General features: G+C 45.6%; 1 protein-coding gene across 11 annotated transcripts in view; it reads right to left on the bottom strand.

The window, feature by feature from the left end:
• The window catches only part of LOC140219924 (sodium-independent sulfate anion transporter-like), a 521,780-nt gene that overhangs the window by 19,905 nt on the left and 489,862 nt on the right, over positions 1-12,013 (bottom strand). For 6 of the 11 annotated variants that reach the window (XM_072290106.1, XM_072290099.1, XM_072290105.1 and 3 more), the window contains exon 19: positions 11,094-11,293. The exons of 2 other annotated variants lie outside the window; for them this stretch is intronic. In XM_072290106.1, the coding sequence (XP_072146207.1) occupies positions 11,157-11,293 (137 nt within the window). In that variant the 3' untranslated portion in view covers positions 11,094-11,156. Of the gene's footprint in view, positions 1-9,683; positions 9,896-11,090; positions 11,294-12,013 lie in introns of those variants that run through there. 3 more of the 11 variants (XM_072290100.1, XM_072290101.1, XM_072290104.1) reach the window with 3 other exon arrangements.

The raw sequence follows: 12,013 nt of genomic DNA, 5'->3' as shown, positions 1-12,013 counted from the left end.
TAGTTTTGTAGCACCAGCAGATGTGGGAGCCTCTGAGCCTAATGTTTATATCAAGGTACTACGGCAATCGACCTTCGGTAGGAGTCTTGTACGTGAACTCTAAACCTTCATGCGCTTTTTTGAACATGCTGATGACAGTTTCTGCGCTAAATGGATCGGTTTGGTTTTCTTTCATGCACACCAAATAATCGCCAACATATCTGAAACAGGTAGTTATGTTAGTTTCTCCAAACAAGGCGGCAAGTTTCCTGTCTCCCACACTCAAAAATAAGTCAGAAAGCACGGGAGCTATACAAGAACCAATAGCGATGCCATCCTTCTGCTCGTACACACTGTCACCATATTCGATAAATGCACCATGTAGATACAGTTTTAACAAGTTCACAAAACTAGAAATACTGCACTTGCACACGTCCTGAAATTTGGTGTAGCCCAACGTGTCGATGGCTTCTTCTACTGCTTGTACCACCGCTGGCCTCGGGACACTGTAGAACAGGTCGTTCACGTCGATTGAGTCTAATGACAATTTCAGCTACTAATAAATTTTCGTTATTGAATGCGCCCTTGGGTATGCTCCCGCTTTCTTTTTTTTTCCTGTCACGCAATATGGGGGGGTCGACTTACATTCGAGTTGACTTACAATCGTGTAAATACGGTATCGCTGCGCACTCTCACTGCAGCGGTAGAAAAGGGTTGCATCGCCTTGCTTTGCACAGGCAGTCTCCTTGGAGCTTACGCTGCCCGCAATAACAATTTTTCTGAAACTGAGACGCCTCGCATAACACTCGGGGTGGGATATACTGCGCGCTCTCGCTGCAGCGTTAGAAAAGGGTTGCATTGCCTTGATTTGCACAGGCAGTCTCCTTGGAGCTTACGCTGCCCGCAATAACAATTTTTCTGAAACTGAGACGCCTCGCATAACACTTGGGGTGGGATATACTGTGCGCTCTCGCTGCAGCGGTAGAAAAGGGTTGCATCGCCTTGATTTGCAAAGGCAGTCTCCTGGAGCTTACGCCGGTCGCAATAAAGACTTCTCTGAAACTGAGACGCGTCGCATAACACTAGGGACGCGATATACTGCGCGCTCTCGCTGCAGCGGTAGAAAAGGGTTGCATCGCCTTTCTTTGCAGAGGCACTCTCCTGGGGATTACGCCGGTCGCAATACAATATTTAAAATCATTACGCAGCTGTGATGACTGAAAGTTCTGAAAGCACTTAAGCTGCAGCCCTTGTGTGGTGACAGACAAGAAGCAGAAACATGCAGGTAAACATAACTTGCAGATACGTAAACCGCGCGCGTAGCCGGAAAAAGAGCCCTGGGGGTTTTGCGTCGCGTTTCAGAAAAATTCTTTACGCAGATAAAGGCACAGCAAACACTTTGCCCTGTTGCAGCGATCGCGCGCAGCGAATGAAAGCGCCCACAGTGTTATACGACGCGTCTCAGTTTCAGAAAAGTGTATAACTGCGAGCAGCGTAAGCTCCAGGAGACTGCCTGTGCAAAGCAAGGAGATGCAACCCTTTTCTACTGTTGCAGCGAGAGCGCGCAGCGATATATCGAGCCCTGAGTGTTATGCGATGCGTCTCAGTTTTTCTGAAAAGTGTATTGCGAGCAGCGTGATCCCAAGGACACTGCCTGTGCAAAGCAAGGCGATGCAACCCTTTTCTGCCGCTGCAGCGAGATCGCGCAGCGATAAAAAGCGCCCCGAGTGTTATGCGAAGCGTCTCAGTTTCAGGAAAGTCTTTACTGCGACCGGCGTAAGCCCCAGCAGACTGTCTGTGTAAATCAAGGCGATGCAACCCTTTTCTAACGTTTTAGCGAGAGCGCGCATCGATATGAAGTGCCCCAAGTGTTATGCGACGTGTCTCAGTTTCAGAAAAAGTCTTTATTGGGACCGGCGTAAGCTCCAGGAGACTGCTTGTGCAAATCAAGGTGATGCAACCCTTTTCTACCGCTGCAGCGAGCGCGCAGTGATATATCGTGTCCCGAGTGTTATGCGACGCGTCTCAGTTTCAGATTCAGCGAAAGCCTCGTCTTGCGCGGACCAGCACAGCGTGTGCAGCGAAAGAAAGCGCTTCGTACCGTTGGAGAACAGGGCCCACAACAAGCGATTCGAAAGCGCGCGGGTTATGCAGCAACTTTCCGGTACTGTCGGGAGCTGGGAGCCTGCGCGCGTGTGATCTGTTAACTCTGTGTGCTTCGGAAACGGTGTTACAGTGTACTAGAATAGGGATGCGGCAGTGAGCACACTGCCCCTATTCTAGTACACTGTAACAGCGTCACAGAACACCCATAACTACAGTGTACTAGAATAGGGGCAGTGTGTTCACTGCTGCATCCCTGCGCCGCGTCGCCGTGACGCACTCAGTGTCGACTGCTCTGGCGCCTACCAGAGGCGCTGCCACCTGTTTCTCCTGAAATCTTCCCCTCGATTCGTGTGGAGTGTGTTCTGTTGGATCGACGTGCTGTCGACTGCAAATCCAGCCGGCGTTTTCAGCAGTATCCTCTGTGCTTGCACTGTGCTTGACGCTTCACTCAATGTGCGCTGTGAGTGAGTTTGGCAAGCCGCCGTCGAAATTACTACTTTGCACCCGGGTGCGGAACTAGCTACAGTCGCGTGAAAGATGCACTAAAGGCGTCTTTTTTCAACGTTACATGTGATGAAGAACAGCAAATGGAATGGGAGAGGAACCTCCACCGTGCAGATAAGACACTGGATGAATCTTGTGCCGTCTGTGAGTTGCACTTCCAACCGTGATTCATAATTAGGGACTTCGTGCACCTTATAGACGGCAAAGAGGTGCGCATTCCTCGTGAGAAGCCACTGCTATCAGAAAACGCTGATACTTCCGAATTTACCACAGTAGCTGACGAAGATGACTCCGAAGCCCAGGAACAAAAAGAAAAGGTGTGAAAATGACAAAGCACCCGTGAAGAAAACAAACCAATGCGCACTGGACAATAACCATTTGGAGTTTTCACCGGCGCTTCCGGGATAGACCATGACTCGGCGCAAGAGGAGGGCGTTACGGCAGAGCGTCAACACTGTTTGTCGTTTCTTTTTGATTTAAAGACTCCTTTCAAGTATAGGAGTTCACATCAACTCCCCGACCTTGACGGAGTGCTTTATTGCACGTCGACTCAGCCTGAAATCTCAGGAATAAGCAGAGAACGTGCTGAAAAACGTGGACAGGGCAACGTGCACTCTAAGAAAAGTTTACGCCCTTTGAGTCGCATCTTGCCACACAACGATAATCGTCATGTCTTATCCGTATTTCCTTTCTTTAACACCGCGAGCCCAGTACTTCCCAGTAACGAACGGCATTCGCGTTATCAGCATGACATATTCCCTACAGGAAAGTAGCAGGCGCGGCTTTTTCAAGAAAGGAAACGCAAGCAATTGAAGGCAGATGACGATTATCGTCGTGTGGCAGATATAGACCCCAAGGGATGTACCTTTGTGTAAGAGTGTGATATAGGTAGGGCAACGTGAAAATGTTTGCTTTAGTCCATGACTTTAGTCATGTTGCTTGTTGCTTTAGTCTAACGTTGTATTTACTGCCCTCTGCTTGTTGCTTTAATGTTGCTTTAGTCCATGAATTAGCGTGCAGCCGTGGCGTAGAGGTAGAACACCCGCCTTGCGTGCAAGATGTCCGTGGTTCGAATCCCAGTCCCGCGCAATTTTCCACCGGATTAAAAAAAAAAAAAGTCCGCATGTTGATAAAATTGCATAAACAGGCGTGGAGTGCGGCCTGTAACCAGAACCGGTAACGCACTCCCTCACCAGAGCAGGACTGGCCACCCTGGTGCAGTACTTGGCCACAACCTCCTATATGAACACAACAATCAAACCCCGGCCCTCAGTCCCCAGCAGCTGCGAAGCAACTGACTACGGCGGCGGTCAGACCTGCAACGCTGCAGAGGGTGCTAAGAATCCCTGGCTCCGGACAGGCCGCCATTGGAATATGAACCTGGCAACGTTTAACGCTAGAACGTTATCTAGTGAGGCGAGTCTAGCAGTGCTATTGGAGGAATTAGAGGGCAGTAAATGGGATATAATAGGGCTCAGTGAAGTTAGGAGGCCAACAGAAGCATATACAGTGCTAAAAAGCGGGCACGTCCTGTGCTACCGGGGCTTAGCGGAGAGACGAGAACTAGGAGTCGGATTCCTGATTAATAAGAACACAGCTGGTAACATACAGGAATTCTATAGCATTAACAAGAGGGTGGCATGTCTTGTTGTGAAACTTAATAAGAGGTACAAAATGAAGGTTATACAGGTCTACGCCCCTACATCCAGTCATGATGACGAGGAAGTCGAAAGCTTCTATGAAGACGTGGAATCAGCGATGCGTAAAGTAAAAACAAAATACAGTATACTGATGGGCGACTTCAATGCCAAGGTAGGCAAGAAGCAGGTTGGAGACAAGGCAGTGGGGGAATATGGCATAGGCACTAGGAATAGCAGGGGAGAGTTATTAGTAGAGTTTGCGGAACAGAATAATATGCGGATAATGAATACCTTCTTCCGCAAGCGAGATATCCGAAAGTGGACGTGGAGGAGCCCGAACGGCGAGACTAGAAATGAAATAGACCTCATACTCTGCGCTAACCCTGGCATCATACAAGATGTGGACGTGCTCAGCAAGGTGCGCTGCAGTGACCATAGGATGGTAAGAACTCGAATTAGCCTAGACCTGAGGAGGGAACGGAAGCAGCTGGTACATAAGAAGCTGATCAATGAGTTAGCGGTAAGAGGGAAAATAGAGGAATTCCAGATCAAGCTACAGAACAGGTATTCGGCTTTGACTCAGGAAGAGGACCTTAGTGTTGAAGCAATGAACAACAATCTTGTGGGCATGATTAAGGAGTGTGCAATAGAAGTCGGTGGTAACTCCGTTAGACAGGATACCAGTAAGCTATCGAAGGAGACGAAAGATCTGATCAAGAAACGCCAATGTATGAAAGCCTCTAATCCTACAGCTAGAATAGAACTTTCGGAGTTAATCAACAAGTGTAAGACAGCTGACATAAGGAAGTATAATATGGATAGAATTGAACATGCTCTCAGGAATGGAGGAAGCCTAAAAGCAGTGAAGAAGAAACTAGGAATTGGCAAGAATCAGATGTATGCGGCAATAAGGCGGCAATATCATTACTAATATGGATGAGATAGTTCAAGTGGCTGAGGAGTTCTATAGAGATTTATACAGTACCAGTGGCACCCACGACGATAATGGAAGAGAGAATAGTCTAGAGGAATTCGAAATCCCACAGGTAACACCGGAAGAAGTAAAGAAAGCCTTGGGAGATATGCAAAGGGGGAAGGCAGCTGGGGAGGATCAGGTAACAGCAGATTTGTTGAAGGATGGTGGGCAGATTGTTCTAGAGAAACTGGCCACCCTGTATACGCAATGCCTCAGGACTTCGAGCGTACCGGAATCTTGGAAAAACGCTAATATAATCCTAATCCATAAGAAAGGGGACGCCATAGGCTTGAAAAATTCTAGACTGATCAGCTTACTGTCAGTTGCCTACAAACTACTTACTAAGGTAATTGCAAATAGAATCAGGAACATCTTAGACTTCCGTCAACCAAAGGACCAGGCAGGATTCCGTAAAGGCTATTCAACAATAGACCATATTCACACTATCAATCAGGTGATAGAAAAATGTGCGGAATATAACCAACCTTTATATATAGCTTTCATTGATTACGAGAAAGCGTTTGAATCTGTCGAAACCTCAGCAGTCATGGAGGCATTGCGGAATCAGGGTGTAGACGAGCCGTATGTAAAAATACTGAAAGATATCTATAGCGGCTCCACAGCCACTGTAGTCCTCCATAAAGAAAGCAACAAAATCCCAATAAAGAAAGGCGTCAGGCAGGGAGATACGATCTCTCCGATGCTATTCACAGCGTGTTTACAGGAGGTATTCAGAGACCTAGATTGGGAAGAATTGGGGATAAAAGTTAATGGAGAATACCTTAGTAACTTGCGATTCGCTGATGATATTGCCTTGCTTAGTAACTCAGGGGACCAACTGCAATGCATGCTCACTGAGCTGGAAAGGCAAAGCCGAAGGGTGGGTCTAAAAATTAATCTGCAGAAAACAAAAGTAATGTTTAACAGTCTCGGAAGGGAACAACAGTTTACAATAGGTAGTGAGGCACTGGAAGTGGTAAGGGAATACATCTACTTAGGACAGGTAGTGACTGCGGATCTGGATCATGTTACTGAAATAATCAGAAGAATAAGAATGGGCTGGGGTGCGTTTGGCAGGCATTCTCAGATCATGAACAGCAGGTTGCCATTATCCCTCAAGAGAAAAGTTTATAACAGCTGTGTCTTACCAGTACTCATGTATGGGGCAGAAACCTGGAGGATTATGAAAAGAGTTCTACTTAAATTGAGGACGACGCAACGAGCTATGGAAAGAAGAATGATAAGTGTAACGTTAAGGGATAAGAAAAGAGCAGATTGGGTGAGGGAACAAACGCGAGTTAATGATATCTTAGTTGAAATCAAGAAAAAGAAATGGGCATGGGCAGGACAAGTAATGAGGAGGGAAGATAACCGATGGTCATTAAGAGTTACGGAATGGATTCCAAGGGAAGGAAAGCTTAGCAGAGGGCGGCAGAAAGTTAGGTGGACGGATGAGATTAAGAAGTTTGCAGGGACAACATGGCCACAATTAGTACATGACCGGGGTAGTTGGAGAAGTATGGGAGAGGCCTTTGCCCTGCAGTGGGCATAACCAGGCTGATGATGAAGATGACATAGAGGTAATGAATGAAACCGTAACTAGGCTGGCTTCAGAGGCAGCAATTGAAGTGGGAGGCAAGGCAGCAAGGGAACCAGTAGGCAGGCTTTCCCAAGTAACAAAGGACCTACTAAAGAAATGACAAAGAATGAAAGTGTTTAACTCAAGAGATCATGTGTTCGTACAATGCAGGCAAGCTTTTCATACCAGATCACTAGACATTTCAAAGCTGGTTTCCCTCAATCGGTTGTCCATGCTGTGGCTGAATCTGTTCACCATAAGGTGAAGAAAAGTTGGTTGAGTTCCAAGTCTGATGTTATCAGAACAGGCGCCACTAGACCCGAGGTTGTGCCATACATGCACGAAATTAGCCACAACCTTAAGAAGGTCCAGCAATGGGGTCATAGCCCTGAAAGACATGGTCAGGAGCGAGACAACAGGACGAGCGCCTGGCACCAAAGTTTGCTGCAGAACCCAACAAGCCGGCTCCCGAGCCGATTTCCAATGCAAGATGTGTGGTAAAGGCTGCTCCGGGCAGTGATCATGACATTCTCCTGAATGAATGTGCCAGTGTGGTGTCCCAAAAGAAACTTGCCTCGACCCATCAACCTGTTTATCGCATGCAGCAGTTCTTCCAGGACAATTCCCTGTGCATCCTACCAGCGGATAAAGATGGTGGTTTTGTTGTCGTCATTGGGGGCAAGTTTGCATCAAAAGCTCTTGAAGCAGTACATTTGTAATGAAAAGAGGTGAGGGAGTTTCACTAACGAAAGTAAAGGCTGAAGGGAAAAAATTGTGCTCTCGCCTCAACCTAGCTTGGCTAGGAAAGTGTTTGGAAAAAACTGAAGACCTTCACTTAAAAGTCATGCTTTCTGTGAAAACTCACAAACTGGAAGGCCTTTCAGAGCAATCGTGTCAGAGAGGGGCACTTGGCAGAAAGTGGTTGCTGGTTTTGTTCAGGATGCATTACGCTTGTTGAACATCGACGATTCGTTTATTTCAAGAAGCTCGAGCGAGATGATGCAGTTCTTTAGAACGGATTGTGACAAGGGCATTTCAGCCTGTTCTATCGAGGTGAAGGACTTGTATTAGTCCATGCCTCAAAGCTCCCTTTTGACATCTGTTGCAGAATGCATTGATAATTTTGGAGTAATTGGGTTTCAGACTAAGACAGGCTTTTCAGTGAGTGGGTTCTTAGAACTTCTTACGTTCTATTTGAATTTAATCTACGTGGGATGTGATGGACACATCTATCTCCACAACAGAGGGGTTTGCATTGTGTCGTGTCTAGCACCCATACTTAGCAATACTTTCTTGGCCTATTATGGAAGGTCATAGAAGTTTGTAAGTCTGAGGTGGGGATCACCAAATATTTAGATATGTAGACGATAACTTAGTCCTGTTTGATTCCACTCAATATGCAAATGATATAGTCAACATTGTTTCTTGATGTCTTGACAGCATGGTGATAACACATCTAATTCAATCCAGTTTTTAGACTTAAGATTTCTTTTTCAAGAATCATATTTGTTGGGAATATCATCCTTGTGGCAATAAGATGCTGCTTTTGCATCATTAATCTCATTCTAAGCTAGAGAAAAGAGCAACAGCTAACCTGTGTCTTGACAACGCGCTCTGGAAATCATGCCCCCATAAAAGGTCTAGAAGCTTTGACATAAAAAAAGGGCGTCTATCGGATGCAGGTTACTCTGACCATGTACTTGTTTCAGTAGCAGGAAGTGCATTAAAGGAGTTAAACAGAATGGCACGCACATGCGCAATTCTGACAATATGAAAAAGGTGGTTGTTCTGTATTTGCATAACGTATCACATGCACTAAACAAAATTGGACGGAAGGTTAAAGTAGATGTAGTATTTTCTGCTCCACAAAAATTGCTCAGCAGTGCCACAGATCCGTTAGCCAAAAGATGCGCAGGTTGTAAAAAGAATCAATGGCCCACTATTGTGTCACGTGTAAAGAATGCCATGTATCGCCTTTCATTATCGTGTGGAGAGGTCTACATTGGGCAGCCTTGGAGATGCCTGAATTGTAGGTAAGAGAACATGACCAACAATTGAACTGATGCTGGGATGGTCGTGCGTCTGCGCATTGCGGTGATTGTGGGTGTAGACCCTAGTTTAAGAAGCGCTCTGTTTTGTATAGAAATGTAGCTAAAATTACAGAAGAAGTTGTTGAAGCTGCTTTGATAACGAGGGCCACTGATAACTGCATCAGTTCCCCTTCAGTTGCTCTGATGACAAGTGAATTTGCATTTCTGGAAGCGGCTGGTTTTCACGTGCAGTGATTTGACCTTTTCGATGTGTGGTCCTACAAATATGGTGGTTTTTCTGGAAACAAGCACTCAGTTGAAAGTTAGTGCTCGTCCGGTTGTGTTGCTCCTGTCCGTGTCTTCCGGCGCTATGACCCCCATTGCTGTATCTAACCAACTAGCCCAAAGAACCATACTTCTTATGAAGGTGGCCAGCTAGATAGGGTGTCTGTGTCATTTTTTCCACCCCCAACCAACTGGCCTGGCTATGTTGTTGTACCACAAGTACGTTGATACAAGTCTGCACGAAGAAGCATGCTAAGCGATTTGTGCACTGCGCTGTTGGGGTAGTCTACGAGATTCCTCTCAGCTAAAGAAAGTGGTGTGTAGGCCAAATGGGCAGAGGCCTGAATGATAGACTGAGGGAGCATTTCAACAATCTAAACAAATTGGATGGTGGGCATCCCAATGCACATTGCAATGCCTGCGCGTGTGAGCCATACTTTACATGCGTTGCCACACTGGATAGGAGCAGTAATAAAACTGTTAATGAACCCTTGCAGGCACACCACATCAAAAAGAAAGGTATTATGTGTGTGCGCAATACCTCAGTCACGTTTTATGCCACTGAGTTGCACTTGTTTAAAACACAGATGTATCGGCAGAAAATACTGTTGTTAATAATCTCTTGTTTTGCGCATGCACATGAAGTGCACTATACCCCATCTTCTATTTTAATAAATCAGATGGTAGTTGGTGCTCTGTGTGTTTCTCCCTTGCGTGTGTCCTTTTAGCATTCAAAAATCATGTTTCCTGTTTCATAATTTGTTTCTCACACCTGCTTCTTCACACACAAAAATTGCTGTGAAAAGAAAGCAAAACAAAGAAAAAGATTTACTATTATGGACAAAGGAAATGTAAACAGAACAACCGAACACAAACACAAAGAATGAATCATTTTGTTAATGAATTCCATACAAGGCTGTAAATTGTCTTTCCTTATAAGGAAGGATGCATCACACATTGAAGTTATGATAAACACCTTGATATGTCTGCTACCTCAAACATTACCTCCAGATGTTGCTATTCTTGAATCTGATACATGGGTGACATACGTGAACAGACAAATACAGGGTTAAGGACGGACAGGACAAATGCTCTGTCCTTATTTCTGTCCCATTGTCTGTGCATTCTGTGCACGTAGCAATGCTTCGCCAACTGGCCAAACAAAAAATAGTTAAATGTGAAATTTTTTGTTTGGGTTCTCTCCATTGAAGACAGTAAAAAAAGTGCCTGAAGTTAAATACAACAAGTCATTCAAGAAGTCATTAAAAGATGTGATAGATACAAAATGCAATAATGGGGCTATTTGGCAAGCATTTTCATATAAGTTGCAAGAAAAGCATGCCATGCACTGCTCATGCCATGATGCATATGCCACCATGATGCCAATACAGGATGCTAAATAAGTATCAGTGTATGACTAAGATCCCGAACACATAGAAACCACAATAAAATAAAGTTTCATCCAACATGAAAACACCTTCTTTATATTACAGATAATCATTATAATTGTTTACCTGCTGATAGTGGCAAGAAACAGACTTACTTCCCTATATCCATATTCATTATATTGAGGCTCGGCTGTGTTATATACTTAATGAAAACAAGTGCTGTACACAGAAAAGGCAGCTTTGCGAGTTTTGAATCAAACTCCTGAAAGCTAAATAGAGGCACTGGAAAGAGAAAGAGAGGAATTTATTAACAGAAAAGCTGAGAGATTGGCATGAGCTATAGCTCTCTCCAGGCCGATATTCTGCACTAAGAAAGGGGAAGCAAAGAGTGATGGTGTTCTTTTTCTGAGGGCAATATATGAATGACCATGGCAATACAAGCAGCTATCAGTACCCGTTCCCTTCTGTTTGCCTTCTCCTTGCAGCATGCACCTCCAAATGGCCACACCATTCCAGGATTTAAACCTCATGCAAGCCTCCCCACGCATTCCACAATGCCACAAGCATGGAATTACATGCTCATGATAAGCAAGGCAATCTTACAACCTTGTAGTGTTCCATTCTTTGCACTTTTCACGTAGGTGTGACCGGCCCTGAGCATCATGGGAGTCACACCTTCATGGCAAGGCAAGCTGCCACAGAGACAGGCTGTTCATCATTACTGTCATCATCATCAGAACTATCGGTCTCTTCATCTCCGGGCTTGTATGTCCGCAAGGGAGCCAAATTGGTGTTAGCACAAATCGCTGAAAGCACACGCGGAGGACACATGGGCCCAAGCAAGCATGTTGCTTAGAAGCATGGCTAAAGCATCAGACGACACCACATAGAAACAAAAAGCCAAGCATACGAAAAGTGAAGCAGCAACCTCATAGGCACAACCACTTAACTATCCCACACATTAACTGCAGTTTAGTAACGGAAATTAGTTGGCCATTATGCATATCCCAAACATGAGGCCACTCTGAGCATCCATAGTCTGAAAAAAAAAAAAAAAAAAGTGGGTGGAGTTCAACATGGCTTGAACCTAGTTATTTGAGCAAAAGCTCTGTTAAGCATGGTTAGACATGGTTGTTCAGTGCTTCTTCCTGGCGAGCTATATCGGCAGGGTGCTCATACTCAACCTCGCGCCTCCCGCGAAGAGTTCACATGCTTGCACCGGCACATGCTTCATCCATGGCGAGAGTGAGCGACCAAGCGCCACTGAAGCAGCAAGAGGTGTTTATAATCCGACGTTATCGGCATGCAGACGAGCATCGCTTGAGGGTGGGCGCATTGGAGCGCGTTGACACCATCCGGTTACGTTGGCTGCGCCAGTGCGTCGAACGACCGTTCCAACTATAGATGCTGTTGTTCTCACCAACATGACGTAACGTGTGCGCACGCTCACGTTACGTCATACTATATTTAGTCTTTTAACCCTTTCGCAGTCACGGATGTACCGGTACGTCATCGCGCTTCCCCCC

Source organism: Dermacentor andersoni, chromosome 8 (assembly GCF_023375885.2).
Source record: "Dermacentor andersoni chromosome 8, qqDerAnde1_hic_scaffold, whole genome shotgun sequence".
NCBI classification, from domain to species: Eukaryota; Metazoa; Arthropoda; class Arachnida; order Ixodida; family Ixodidae; genus Dermacentor; species Dermacentor andersoni.
This window is presented reverse-complemented; position numbering and strand designations above follow the sequence as displayed.